At 40.2% G+C, this 15777-nt stretch overlaps 1 protein-coding gene and 1 long non-coding RNA gene across 4 annotated transcripts in view; one reads left to right on the forward strand and one right to left on the reverse strand.

Annotated features, from left to right (window-relative positions):
• TNIP3 (TNFAIP3 interacting protein 3) overlaps window positions 1-15777 on the forward strand; it is a 59845-nt gene that overhangs the window by 3248 nt on the left and 40820 nt on the right. For all 3 annotated transcript variants that reach the window (XM_019741377.2, XM_019741378.2, XM_019741379.2), the window contains one exon: window positions 11228-11348. In XM_019741377.2, coding sequence (XP_019596936.2) covers window positions 11228-11348 — 121 coding nt within the window. The remainder of the gene's footprint in view (window positions 1-11227; window positions 11349-15777) is intronic.
• LOC141572766 (uncharacterized) lies at window positions 2197-11278 on the reverse strand. Its single transcript, XR_012498249.1, has 3 exons — window positions 11190-11278; window positions 6985-7234; window positions 2197-2646 (listed from the first exon to the last, which is right to left on the reverse strand). It is a non-coding gene; the product is annotated as an uncharacterized LOC141572766 (long non-coding RNA).

The raw sequence follows: 15777 nt of genomic DNA on the forward strand, positions 1-15777 counted from the left end.
ATGTGCATATAAAGAAAATAGAGTATATCCACTATGACTGTATTCTAAATAGTCTACATTGAAGTTGTATTATAAAAATTATTATACAAGTCTTTGTTACAAAAGACTAAAATACTTGTTGTCCCTATTAATTGATTCAGTATTTGCTGAGACTTGACTTTGCCAGGTATTCATATTTATAGTTGATATGAATGTATATATTTTCAAGCAATTATTCATTTTTTTCATCGTCAAAACTAAATACTTTCCCCTGGGTATTTTATAATTTCATTTTTCTACAAATAAGTCTGACCGATTCTTTGGTTTTGCAAACCTCAATGGAATTCTGAATTTGTGTTAAGTTCTCCATTACAATCACCTACACATAGTTACTCCTTGTACTATTTCCTGAGTTTTAGGTCTTCAAGACCAAATCGTGTATATGGCTCTTACTTTGCGTACTGTTTTTTTTTTTTTTAAACCATCCTTGTTATGGAATAAATAATTATTTATTAAATCTACCTCTACTAGTATCACTAGTTGACCTGTTCTAATCATTTACCTTTGGCAATCGATACAAATGCTACTGGGGAGAGCTGCCAGGTGTGTCATCTCTGAGCCTCCGTCTTCTCACTCTGCCAGGGCAGGCGGTTCCCACCTCAGGAAGGCCTTCTATGGACTGACAGGCACAGCACAGACAGCAGCTGGTGCAGTGCCCAGGTCAGTCAGTGAGTTCTGCCATCTCTGGGAATAGCCTGGCCCAGTGGACGTGTGTTTGTACCCATTTCAACAAGCGACAGATGAGTGTAGGTGAATGTCATTTCTTTAGTAGAATGCCACTGGTTCCCATCCAACCTGTCAGCACTTATGAAAACACTGTCACCTCACCCACCAGCCAGTCCCTGTTTTTGCTCGGAATGCTACCCCCCCTCATTGGATGTCATTTGTTCCCCACCTGATCTCTGGAATGCCAGTTCTCTGTGACATTTGCTTCTGGTGCCAGGTATCTGACTTACCAGCTTTAGGAATTCCTCTTCTAATCTTGCATAGTTGCGTTTATACAAATTCTAAAGTTGTTTTTATGTTAATTCTGCAAAGATAGATGAAGAACAAAAAACAATTTTATACCAAGTAACATTCACTTTTCTGGTTTTCACATGACCCTGGATAATTCCCATCTGAATTAAATGGTTTAGCATTTTAAAACAAACAAAAAGCAGCCAGTAATTTTTTCCATTTCACTTAGGAATAAATGATCCATTCTCCATAGTCAGAAATAAATAGACAAGGTCCATAGTTTTCTTGTATAGCTTTTGTCAAATAAATAATACTGTGATAAAAGTCCACTTTAAATATCAGCAGTGTTCTCTGATGTCAAAGGTCGTATAATTGCGTAAAAAAGTAACTAATTAAGGAGAAAATATCCCCTTTTATGCACATTTCTTTCTTTTGGAATCTCACCCTAAATCATGAGGATACAGGCTTGTTTGGTTCTGAAGGTTAGTGGGCATTCCACCAAAAAGTTTTAAAGAATTATTTATTGAATTAATTGATAAAAAGTCTTTCTGGGTTTTAGTTTCTTTCTACTGTGCATGGCTTTGGGTGCTAACCCATGTTTCCAAAGGCAGGCTCCCACAATCTGAAGATTTCATCTGAGTTTGTATGTTTATTCTACATCCATGGGTGGGTGGGTGGGAGTGAGGGTAGGGGGTGGGGGAGAGTAAAATGCCAGCCACTATAGAGCAAAAGTTTTCTCTAGGTTTTGGGGTTTTGTTTGTTTATTCTATGTTTTCATTTTTTTCCTATTTGGGCTTTGAATGTCATGTGGAAATAGCTCATTTTATTTTCTGGAATCCTTGGGCTAGAACAGAGAACATCAGAGTAAATTGATTCACACAAATGCTCTTCTTCCACATTCTTTTAGAAAAGCAAAACAATACACTAAATTATCTTTTCTTTGTTTTGATTCACCCTAATTTCACAAATCTCAAAGAAGATTTATTGGTTTCCATTTATTAGTTTCTGCTACATAATGGAATGTTAATTTCATTTTTTATAAAATGATTGCTACGTTGAGCATAAGATAATTTAAATGTCAAATCAAATTTTATTTTTAAGGTTTAGTATTTAAGTACATTTTAAGTTTTAAAATAATTCCATACTTACCAAAAATTTCTAAGAAGTGTACAAAGATCTTTTTTTCCCCCAGAGCCATTCAGAAGTAAGTTACCATTGAATGATTTAATGTGCTTTTCCTACAACCAAGAACATTCTGCCAAGCAACCATAAGATAACCATCAATCAGGGAGGAAAAACTTTTCCTCTAACCTTAGGTTCAGGGTCAGGGGCTTGCTAATCTAGTGACAAAGACTGACTCACAGGAAAAAGGGAACACACATTTATTAACATGTTTATTTGCAGGGCTGTTCACAGGAAAGAAATGAAACTCAAAGAAGCAGACTTGGGAGCTCATATAACCTTCTTAACAAAAGAAAGCGGGTTTGGGCTCCGAGGGACAATGAACCGTAGGGAAGTGACTAGGAGATGCATGGAGGAACTGATGGAAGATGAGAGACTTTAGAAAGCGTCACTCATGCAGATTCATCTTGGTGCTAGGGTCGCTCTTCTCATCCTGGGACAGGAGAGGGGCAGTATCCATGCCACTTCCTCAAAGGACAGTTTATGTCATGCCATAGGGTGATCAGGGGATGCATTTGTTGAGTCTTACTTGCCTTCAGCTCAAAATAATCCTTATGTCAAAGTCCCCTGGTAGAGGGTGGCATATCCTGACCCCTTCACATCAAAATCACAAAATGAACACTGATGCAAGATACCATCTAACCTCAAACCCATTCAGTTTTTTCCCAATTATCCTGTTTGTGGCGTTCGTAGGGAAAAAAGGTCCATTTCAGAATAATAAATTGACTTTCGTTTTCATGGTGTTTGGGCTCTTTCAAGCTTGTACAGCTCCCCAGTCTTTGCTTGACCTTCATGACCTGATACTTTAGAAAATTATAGGCCTGATGTTCAGTAGAATGTCTCTCAATTTGCTTTTGTTAATATTTCCTCAAAATTGGATTCAGATTATGCATTTTTTGGCAGGAATATCACAGATGTAAAGCTATGTTTTTTTAATGCATCCTATCAGATGGTCAATTTGGATTTTTCTCATTACAGATTATTTTATCATTTGATTATTGTCTGCCAAGATAATCCAATATAAAGTTGTTTTTAATATTTCCTTTAGTATTCACTAAGTATTGGGGGAGGGAGATCCCATGAAATTGTGTAAATACCTTCTCCTCATCATACTTTCAGCCAGTAGTTTTAGCACCCATTGATATTTCTTATTTGAATTATTACTATGATGGCTGCCAAGTAGTGATTTCTTAATACCATAATTTTTTCTCCATTTATTAGTAGGCATTCCAATATAAAGAAAGGATGTTTCCTGTCCCCATTGGTATTTATTTAAAATTTTTATAAGCATAGTTTAACAAATTCCTATTTCATTTAACAAGTTATAATGCATTCTTATTATTTATCTTGATTTAATTTGTCCCATTTTTAACAAATTCTTTGAGTACTTCCTAATTTCTGGCACAAAAAGAAATTCTAAGCTCATCAATTTCACATTCATACGAACACCGCAAAAAAAAAAAAAAAGAATGAATATGGACTACTGAAATCTTTAACAAAATCAACTTGCCACCTCCAATAGGAAGAAAACTATTTAGTGTAAATATGTTACATTAATATTAAACAATGAGTACAACATAAAAAAAGATTAAAAAGAAATGTAATGTTTATCAAAAGTTTTAAAATAAGTAACACAAAATAACTTAACTACAATTACTACACATGTGTACACCACACAATTGTCCCCTTTCTCCCCTGAACTCAAAATTCAAAATGAAAACCTTTGCAATGATCAGAAACCAGTGTTCACCGGAACTGAATGCAGAGTGCCCTCTAGAGGCATCATTCAATAATGCAACATTTCCACCTGTAAATGAACCTGTTGAAGTCTCTGTAGAAGGTTTTCAGAAGCCTTCGCCTTAAATACATAGGAGTACTCTACACATTATAATAACTGATCATGATTTGATTCAGCATGTTAACCTCTGACAAAGCTAATGCAAGGGATCTGGCAAAAGGTGACACGCACTTTATCAGCTGGGAGAAAGAACTGGGAATATGCCATCAGAAGATTTAAAAAGACATTAAGTTGCCATATGTTAGTTTGTGACTTTTGGTGAAGCTGTTTTGAAATCTCTCAAAAAACTCACGCAGAGGGCATATCTTCACCGTTCATTCCATTATTTCCTCAACACCCATAGACGAATTAGGTGTAGATTGAGACTGGCAAGCATGTCACTTGTCAGTCTTCTCTTGGCTCTGTACCTTTGTACGTGCTGCTGGGGACCCAACCCTGCAAACCTGCTGGTAGATTAAATCAAGACTTATCAAAGCTAGAAATGAAACTCCAAAACATATGTGAAAAACTCACATTTAAACTGATAGTTTAGGTAAACAGTATTTAATGATCAATTGAACACAAAGGTAAACTATTTCTACTATTATAAAAATATTATACAGCTCCCAAGTATATGGTATCTAAATTACTTAATACCTCACACAGTTATTAAAAGCCTGTCTTCCTCCTCATTTTTGCTATAATTTAAAAGCATTTCAATAAAATTATTTTATCAATTCTGTTCCTTAAAAAAAAGTCCTTTCAAATATATGTCCCAAAGAAATTTAGCTTCAACAATATTGATTTAAGAGAATAGTGTTAAGATGATATTGTTTTATTTGTGGTAATTTTTACCTAAATTCATAGTCAATAAATATCACTGTGATACTAGGGAAAATATTATAATTACTAGACATGACTCAAAATTTGGTCTTCCAATCTTCCTAGATGATGTCACAACTCGGTATTGTGTAGAGATTTGAGAGATACAGTTTGATAAATTTAAAAAAAAATACTATAGTTGACACAAGAATATGGATCTATCAGATGAGTATATCAGACCTAACTTATTCCCTTGCTTTTTTGATATAGACATAACTGTAAAATATATTATTAATGTTCCTGTTGAAATGCTTATTGCCAAGAACATTATAAGGGAGAAAATTTCTTTTCTCTAGCAGTATGCTCATGGCTCATTGTGCCTGCACACACAAAATTGCGATCCTTTCTTTTTGGGGAATAAATCCTTTTTAGTGACAGAAAAACAATTATTTTCCCTACTCATCTTAGGTCTTGGCTGGGGCTCTGTAACCAAAGACAGTTTCACAAGAGAAAAGCATATAAATTTAAGTTTTCTGTGACACGGGAATCTTCCTATGGAAATGAAGACCCCCCTAAAAAAACAAACAACCAAAAAAAAACCTCAGTGCTCTTATACTAGGTTGAACAAAGAGAAGCTTTTGTGGAAAAGTAAAACATATATGGGTGACGCTAAAGGAAGATAAGAATTATTGTAACCAGGTCTATTTGCGCAGAATTCTCGCGTGCTTGATGACTAGAATGTTCCTTTGCTCCTGGTACAGGAGACGCATCTTTCACACTGACGTTTTATCTCCCATTGGCAGGAAGAAAAGATCAGAACACTCTTCCTTCATCTGCTCTTTTCCAAGTGCTATTAGCTCAGGATAATCCGTATGTTGGAGTGGCACTATTGGGGCTGGCATATTTTGCCACCCTTCAACAGTAGCAATAAAATATATGATTTTCTGTGCATGTTTAGCTAGTTTAATTCTGTTCTCCATATGTTCATCACTAAATCAATGAGTTTATCTGCACTGTGGAGAAATGGTGCAAAAGTATTAACTGGCTGATACAGATGTTAGAGTCAGTGGTGAGGTTTCCCCGACTTGAAAAAGCGATGACTTGTTTCTAATTCTAGCTCTGAAGTGTTTCCTATCACCTCCATCTTTAAGATTATTGACTTTTTTATAGTCTTCGAGAGAGAATGAAATTTTAAATAAACAACATTGATGATATATTAAAACAATAATAACAACAAAACACCCTACTGGCCCATGAAACTATCAAGCTGTGCTGTTTGTGTATCCCTGCCAAGCGTACACTTGGTGTCATTTGAATGGCAGGGAGAGTAGCAATATTTGCGTGATTTCTTCACTTTCCTCCCTTTTCCATACAAGAGTCCCCGCTCCCCAGTGTAAAGAAACACCTCTTCACCCACCTTGATCTTGAGGCTCAGCCCAGCTATGAGGTCTAAAAGGATGTCATTTTTCTCTTATTAAAAACTCAGAGAGCTTGTTAGGAGAGAATAGTGCTTAATTCTTGCCTTTGGATAAGGTTTTAGCCTTATTATGTTTCCTTCCGGGTATCAACCTGACTGTGGGTGTAATTCCAGGAGATTGACTGCAAAGGACTTCTCAATTCCCACAGGCCTCCACCCCCTGCTTCCTGTGCAGCTCAATGGCTGGTCGCAGAGGGGTGTGTCCTGTTCCAGTTCTCATCACCCGTCAGCCTTTGTCAGCTCCTTTTCCCAGAGGCAGCTGCATTGAGCAGAGGACGATGAAACCCCGTGGGTCCCCTGGACAGCTGCGTCTGCAGAGGCGCAGCAGCCCACGCGTAGCTTCTTAGGAGCGTCTCCTGCTTCAGGGCACGGCTATCCTTGCTGACCTCAGATCTAGTCGTTCTCAACGACTTGTTCCCTTGGCAAATGTTTCAAATAACCCTGAGGCTCTGGAGATACAAGAATAAGCATCCTGCCCCTGTCTCCAGGGCTTTGTAATCTAATAGAGGACACATGTGCATGAACACGCCATCACAATAAAGTGGGACAAGCTTCGTCATGGGGGAACGCAGGTTGCTATGGAAACGCATAGTTGGAGCATCCCATGCAATAGGGTTCAGTGTCCCTCCCACAGTTAAGGTGAGAACTATAGAAAGGTTAACATTTAGCCAGGCAAAACGCATGTCTTGGAATATCTTCTGTCAAAACTGTGTATTTGCAGATACAATACCTGCCTGGGTCTGTCGCTGTGCCCTTGGGATGGGCGGGTTGTACCCGTGCAGCGCGTTCCAGGAGGAGGCCAAAGCTGTCCCAGTGGACAGCTGTAGAAGTGGTTTCTAGAACTTCGCTCACCATCCACGGCCTGAACAGCACCTACAGCTGCTCCCGTTCTCTGTTCTCTGCTCCAGCCGGCTCCAGCCCATGTTCCTCCCGGGGGAGCCACAGAGGTTTGGCTGGGGCACTGTCAACAGCTCAGCGACCTGGCACATCACAACAGCAGAGAGGAAATAAACGGGGATCCAGCCGAGAATGCAGATCAAGGGAAACAGAGTCCATGTTTATAAGAAATGTCCCCATCCTCCTAGTTTTCATTTCAGACAGGCAAAGACCGCTTTAGACACTTACCTAAATTATTAAACCACATAGTCTTGGGTGAAACTCGAGAAATATTTATTGTTGCTAAAGGCCAGCACTACATTAACAATTCTCTGAGCGAACCTTTTCTCTCCTACTACCTTCTGAAACCACAAACTTCCTCTTTACTAAAATAATCAAGACCCCAGGACTTGTTCATCTAAAAGACACACAGAGTGCTTCCTTTCCTGAGTAATTTGTTCCTCCCCCGAGTAGCCAGGAGCATACTCAGGGCACTAATCCTAACAGCCAAAGGAAAACCTAAACATTGCTGCCTGGTGGTGGTGTTTCAGGCAACGCTTCTCATTCTGAGTCACCAAAGGCTGCAATTTCTGGTCTTTGAACATCTGGAAGCATTGCCATTCTGGAAGAACCGGCTATCGATTTTTCCTTGACTTATACTTGAAAATGTGCTTTGTTCCCTAGCATCTCCCCTGAAGAGGCTTGGCTTATAACGTACAATCAAAGCCTCAAATGTGACATTGGCAGCAGCAGGCTGGGAGGAAACATGGACACTTGAGGTGGGCAAGTGTCTGCAGAAAGCACATGAAAGACCCCAATACTTGCCCGGGCTTTGCTCTCTCATGTAATCCCTCCAGGCCTCATTTCTCTGTCTTCTAAATACAGGACACAAACAAAATCATCTTCAGTTATTTCCAAGATTGTGGTTATCTGTTTGTCTATTGAGTGTGATTATTTCTTCAGGAAATTATACTTCTTGTCAGTAGTAATGAGCTAACCATCGCATGTAACCATCCAAAATGAGTTTGGTGGATTTGGGGTGTATGCTCACAACCAAATCCAGTCACTACCAACAACGGGAAATTCAAGGGTCTTAAAGTATAGACCTCCAGCAGGGTTAACACGCGATGCACGAAAAGTTAAAAACATAACTATCAAACAAATATAAAACGCACATATGTCCACGGTTTTAATTCAACTCATTAATTAATGAGGTATCCAGAAAGATAAGAAGTCTCATTCAAAGAGCATTTGAAGAGTTGGGTATTTGCAGGCAATTTAAGAAAGAAATGTTAGAATAAGATGGTTAGAGTAGATACAAAACTGGTTAATGCCCTTACAAGGCAGTAAACAATAACCTGGGAGATGATCTATTTTTCTCTTGTTTTGTTTTTTGTTTTTTTACCAGACAGAAGTCTACAAATTAACAATGTCTAAGCTCTAATCAAATAATAACATTTACATAACTAAATAATCCTTGGATGAGCCTACCAAACAATGACATTCAAAGACAAGCTGTATTCTGTGCGTTACTGGGTAATTGTTTAGAAGACTCTGTACTGGAGCCCCCTGCGTGTGTAATAAAAGTCTGAGGGCCCCGGATAATCCTGCAGCCTGGTCACCTCTTCCCGTTCTCTCTGGTTCCTGCCTGGGGTACTGGGCCGAATATGACTTCCCAATGGTAGTTTAAGGGGAAACAGCTCACACATCATACATAACTTAGGGGAAATATTAAAAAAAAATGTTTCAGTGTCACATTGGCTGAACCTACTATCCTATTGATAAAATCTAATTCGTACTAACAGCATTTCTACTTATTTTCCATGTGGATTTGTTCTTGTGAGTGAAGGGTAGGAAGGATGGATGGTAACCAGGAGATTGATATCCACGTAAGTTAAACTAAGCGATGGATCAGCCAAGAGTCCAATAGGAATTTACTGGACTTCACTGAATTCTCTCAACCTCATCGCGAATCACCCTTAGCCTAATAATATTGCCTCTAAATTCTCTGTTCACTTGCAATTTAGTAAGGAGGCCACCAAAAATTAAGATTTTAGTAATAGTGTTTGATTCAAAGAGTCATTTCTGGATTTTCATAGTTCCTCCATGGTAAAAAAAAATAAAGTATATATTTAGACAAAAAAGCCACAGTGAGATGTGATTTTAAAGTGGTCACTCATGACAATAACCTAAGTTGGGTCAATGAGTTTTAGCTTTTGGGGGGAAGTCAAGAATTTGATAAAAACTATAGACCCTTTCTTGAGAAAGAGTCAAGGAGCATATAACACATATGTTACTTTGTATTTAATTTGATTTGGAATGATTCATGGACCCCTGAATCCCATCCATGGATCTTTGTCAAGAACTCACAACCTAGAAAAAAGAAGGAGCCTCATAAAAGACAGGTGTGGGTGAAACATCTGATCCTCATAGCCTGTCTCCCCAGCCTGACCTAACCTCTGATGGGAAGGGAAGTCATCTACATTTCAATTGTGGGCAATAGTAAGTTGTTTTCTTTGGAATTAAAGCAGAAATGTCCCTCAAAATAGAAAATCTAAACCCAATTATTTGTGAACTACACAGCCCTCGATGGTCCTGCTGTATCTACCACTCCTAAAATCACCAACAGCCCAGTGGTAAAAAGTCATGGGCTTCAGAGTACATCCTTACTCTGCCCCTCATAAGCCAAATGACCTGAAGAAAAGGGACTTCACCTCACTGAGGCTCAATTTTCTTATCTGAAAAATAAGGTTGATTAAGGGGCAGGCCCAGAGCATAGGTCGCTGGAGCCATAACCCTCGCCTAGTAGCTGCGTAGACTCAGGGACTGGGTCCCAAGGTGGGGGTAATATGTACCCAGGAAAACTAAGGCAAGATTATTTAGAATTTGTTCTACTCGTGTTGACAAGTTTGCTTGAGTGGTTCACTTTTTATGTACTCTACACCAAAACTTGGGTCATAAAGTTATACATATTAGGAATATAACTATGCTATATGCAATTTTTTAGTGTTTTAAAAAAGAAGCAGAGTTTACCAACTTTAATTCTGCCACACAATGTCAGAATTTTGAGGCCTCCAAAAATTAAGATTTTAGTAATAGTGTAGGAAACAAATAAACCTTGATAAACACCATTTTCTTCTGTAAAATAAATCTAAGACCAATTGACACTAATGAAATGTAATGAATTTCAATAATTAGAAACAATATGTAAAACTATTTTCAGCTACTAAATTCTTACATTGAAGAATAATCTCAAAGATTTACTAAGATATTATAAACCCAAGTGAGTGACAAGGCTGGCTTTTGCCCTAGGTGTGACTAAACTTTTTGATTATCTTTTGAACCAAATTGAAATGTTTTTGTGCTTTTTGAGTTGTTTTGTTTTGTTTTGGTTTCAGCAACACACTAAATTTTGGGGGCCTACTTTTCAAACTCACTTGTTAGAATGTGTGGTAACTATGCCAGTTTCTCAGGATAGTAACGGTGGCCCCAATGTTGAGAACCTACACCATTTCTGGCCCTGAACTAACCATCGTACCTATGTGATCACTAGTCCTACTCACAGCCCCACAATGGAACATTATTTTCTTCTTGTTATAAACCAGGCCGATAGGGTTCATAGAAGTTAAGGGACTTACCCTCAGTCCTGTTGTTGTGTTCAACTCGAAAGCGTCGTGTAACTTAATGAGGCGGTGAATTTCCTAAGCCCAAGTTTGCTCATCTGTAAGATGCAGGGAATACTGATGCTTCAGTAGATGGTTGTGCCCGCTGAGTGAGAAAATGTGTGAAACGCCGGCTCCCTGTAAGTGCTCAGTCCTGGTCATTGTTATAGACTGTGAGAATCCCTAAACTTGCCTGCATCTTACTCTATCACTTTGTATAAATGTGCAGGTAAGTGAAAACTAAGCTCCGGTATTCTTTCCAGTGCTCTTAGGACCTGGACTAAATGAATCCAAAATGAGAGGAGAGATGGCGGATGCTAGAGCTTACCAACCATACACAAATAACACTTCCACGCAATTCACAAGCTCATTGTCCTCTTGAAGAATTCCTCATTACCTTTGTAAAATGTGACTTTCCCATGTCCCCCTGGGCAGATGTGAAAGCATGGAGCTGAACAATCAAATCCTGGATCTGATTGAGAGGAGTGCTTCTCCTGATCCCAGAGGGGTCTCCGCAAGGGCCATGCTGAGTCACAGAAGTTCACATTCTCTACAGGTAAGAAGACACCTTCTTTCTAGTTTGTCTCAAAGCACCCTTCAGCAGTGTGTTCACCGAGGAGAACTGATGGGGACAGTCCCCCAATCACTTACAGTAATGTTCTTCCTTGATGCTGAGACGATAAAGCTAACCAGCGTAAAGTTCTCTTACACAGTCACTTCCTGTTACTAAAGAAACCCTTGGCAGAAGCACTTTGCAGTTTACAGGGTGACACCAGGCAATTGTCACTACAGGAAAGTGAGGAGGCGCTCATGCAATTAGAATGTTTAATACAGTCACTACTCCTTTTTCGGGAGGAAGTAACCCAATTTATGGAAACCTACTTACACTGGGTTACTAAAATCAGCACAGCTCGTGTCCATTTTAAAAAGAACAAACAAGGTTTTCCTGATTCAAAGTGTTGTTTGAATTTCCTCTTGTTTCAAGATATTTGTCTGAGGTGCTTTATGTAAGCAAATTACATTTAAGGGTAAGCTCAAGGTAGGGATTTTGTGGATGACTTTAGAGAAATGCATCATAAATGACATAACTGACAACATAAAGTCTTAAGCTCTGTAGCCCTCCCAAGTGAAAACTGTCTATAATGATTTCAAAAAAATTTAATGTAAGTACACTTGAGAGCATATCTGACATTTAAAAAATCTGCATAACTTACACTTCTACTTTGGTCATTATAATTCGTGCTCATTGTGGAAAAGTTAGCACAGAAAACTATAAAAATCATGTAGAGACAGATTTACTGTGGAGCGAATGAACAAGGATTTACTATTGTACCTAATTTGCATTCACAATTCTATATCTTTTTCTATAAAAGGAGGCCCTGGAATTGTATAAGCCTCAGGCCTCACTAAATGTAGATGTGCCTCTGAAATCTCTGAAATCTCCACCACTCCTAAAGAGCCTCCTAGCATTTCAAGTCTGTGTTTCTCTCTCTCTCTTTCTCTCTCTCTCTCTCTCTCTCTCTCTCTCTCTCTCTCACACACACCCTGTTTGTTAAACTTATCCCTTTTCACTTAATATGTTGTGTCTACCCCTGTACCTCTTCTTTCATTCATTTTTAGAATTTTTCTTTTGGCAAGTTCCTAATACTTTCAATTCTTCACAAGCTAATATTCAAAGAGTTTCTGCCATAGACTTTGCTGAATAATAAATAAATGCCTTACACTTAGCCCTGGTAACAATAAAAGGAAAAAGGCTTTCCAAATCTGAACCTTTTCCCTCCAGTAATTTCAAAGAGAAACTTAAGGAACTAGTGCCTTCTACATGTATTGTTCTACTGAAATTAGACCTCTAGGTTATACTCATTAAACTGTCTCCGTATTTCCAAATGTCTTCCGTCTTTGATTACTGCATGGGACAGAAAGCCGCATGGAATCATTAAATACCATTAGACCTATGTGTGTAGTCTCTTCACACTGGCAACCTGAGTGCAATCACTGGCGAGGGGCCTGCCCACCGACCCACACGTGAGGACGATACCTCCCAGCGGGCTTAGTGGCCAGGCGGGAGCATCCTGCCCAGTGGCTGGGCCATCTCCACATGGTCCCAGGGTGGACACAGCCAACGGCACTGCCGCTTGGCAGCTCCACTTATAGAGGCCTAGGCAGATGGAGACTGTTTCAGAAATGTACAAAAATTCTCCTCTTGATTCAGTGCAAATGCAGAGCCATCCAGGCATGTGAAATGTGACTTCCCAAATGTGCTTTGAATTCTCCAGTGGCCACTGGGGCTTCTCCTTTCTTGGGCCACTATAACTTTCACTCGTGTTGGGTGCAGGGCCTTCCACCAGCAAGTCCCATGGAGCCCCTGGTTAGCAAAGTCCTCATGGGCACACAGCTAACTGTGAAGTCAAGGACGGGGGCCTCGTCAAGCTGGCTAGTGATGGCTGCAGGAAGAGGCTACAACTTGTCCAATTCATGGAACTCAACATTTTCTTTTCTCTGGTGGGAGCCAGCAGCATCTCAGGATTTCTCCTTTCTCAAGGCTTGTAAACCAGAAACAAAATTTGAGTCCCGGCCTTTACTCTTCAGTGTGCTTTCCATGCCCCACAAGCTTTTTTATAGGTGCTGTTAAATGTACACTATAGTTTGAAGACAATCCAGATAAGCGTCTTCACTAAAATACACACCACCGCACTCACCTCAGGGACAGAGCTCCGATTTGACATCGGGGGATCTCCCCCCCTTCTTCCTCATTTATTGGCCAGTATTTCCTTGTTACGAGGATCCCCCGAGGGACTCTGCCTGGTAGTCACAGCTGTGCGGCCTACGTGTTCCCCTTTGACTACCAGTAACCCCAGTTCCTAAAAAAGGCAGATACCTCCAGGTAGAAGGGAAGCCTCGCTGTGGGCTGGATTCCTGGTCTGTCTCATTCATTTAATGAACAGATAGTACTGTGTGTATTCTGTACGCATGCGTGTTTTCCTGTTTAGAAACACTTCTCCCTGAAAAAGTCATCTTCCTTTTCAGAGTTAGAAACATCTCTCTGCTGATGGCTGGGCCAAGGAAGGCTTCTCTCTCCCCTTCCTTCCTTCTCGTCACACGCCCACTCCCAACCTTCGTACACATCCCTTTAACTCCAGTTACGACTTCCTTCTGTCATGGAAATGGGCGCTTTTCTCTAGACCTCGTCTAATCCCAGAAAGAAACTTAACTGTGAGAATTCCAGTCCCCTCCAGCGCCCTGATCCAGAGTCTCTGGTCTGCTCTTGCTCATGGCTGACATCCCTGCCAATTCTGTGTTCTGTCTGGGCTCCTTCTTACGTGGTGAAGACCTCGTCAGCATCCGCTTTGCCGTCCTCTTGGTCATTAGTTCCCTCTGTTTGGGGGATTTAATCGAAACCTGTATCTCTCTTTAGGATACTGTTCCCCCGATCACTTCCTTGATGAGATTTGCTCATTTTCCTATACTCCACACATCCAGGCAAAGGACAGCAGGTACCTCGCTGATGTTTTTTTATTTTCCTTATGAAGTGCAAGGAAAAAACATCTACAGAGAGTGAGAGGCTGCAAGACGAGGTCCAGTGTTTACTGAAATTAGGGAAGATACAAAGTGGCCATTGGGAGACAGAGACACTGAAGAGGTGTAGCACTGAAGTGAGCTGAGTGGGGTGAGGGCCGAGCTGGGTGGGAAAGCCTCCACGCCGTAAGGCCATCACTACGCAGGATTTGGGTTTGGCTCCTGTGTCCTCAATATCTCATCACCTCTCCCCAGCTCACCATATGCTCAACTCTCCTCGACTTTTCCACATGTGTAAGGCCCCATATTATTTTACGGGTAATGTTCTGACTCACTCTTACTCATCATAGCCAAGGTTATTGATCACGGTGTCCAAGACTTTCCAGCCCCTTATTCTACCATTGACAAGCTCTATTTTGATAAATCCAATGGTCATTTTCATCAGATCTTTCACGTGTCCTGTCACTTGCATTTGACACTATGTACTTATTCAAATGCCTGACTCCCCTGGCATCTGTACTATTAACCCCTCGACGCCTCCCTTCTCTCTTGGATATTTCCTTGTCATGTAGCCGGCCTGTGCTATATCAGTGTTACCCAGGGATCTGTACATAGCCCTTGGCTCATTAAACACACAATGTATGCTGATGACTCCAGACACATATACTTCCTTCTACGTGCACATGAATTTCATTCAGCACTTTCTAAAGTGAATTCATTATCTTTCCTGCTAAATCAGCTTGTTTTCCCTCTCTACCCCTCCTACATTGGTGAATGAATTATTACCCCCCCGTCATCCAAATGCGGGCATAATCCTGGATTCTTCCAGGGCCACATGCTGCACAAATAACTCCAGGGGACACCATTCATAGAATGGCACTACCTCTCCTTCCCCCTGGACTCTCAGGCTAGTGCCTGTTCTACCTTCATACTGTCTTTGGACTTCACTCCTTTCCCTTCATCCTTTCTACTATGCCATGGTTCAGATTTTCATCATCTCTTGCCTAGACTAGCCCCAAGACAGGCCTAACTGGCTGCCCTTCCTCAGATTTGCTTCACACTAACTCACAATTACCAACATGGATCTTGCTAATGTGCAAGTGCCTAAACATTAAAAGTGGGTTCCTTTTACCTACAGCGTAAAGTCCAGATACCTTGTTTTGATCTATAAAGTGCTCCATGATCTAGCCCCTACTTACGTTTAAAACAAAACATTAGAAAGAAGATCTAATAATTGTTGGGTACCTACCATAACAGGTATGGGGGTAAATATTTTATGTTTCGTTGAAATCGACAACTCTTAAATATGGCTCTCTTTATCCTCATTTTTCAGGTGAGGAAAACAAGGTTCATAGAGATTGGAAAATATTGCCTAAATTCACAAAGTTGTAAAGTTCTAGTGTCAGGAGAGGAAGTGAAGCTTTGTGTGAAATCTGCCACTTCGCACAATGCACCTTATGTCCTAGCCA

Source organism: Rhinolophus sinicus, linkage group LG07 (genome assembly GCF_036562045.2).
Source record: "Rhinolophus sinicus isolate RSC01 linkage group LG07, ASM3656204v1, whole genome shotgun sequence".
NCBI lineage: Eukaryota > Metazoa > Chordata > Mammalia > Chiroptera > Rhinolophidae > Rhinolophus > Rhinolophus sinicus.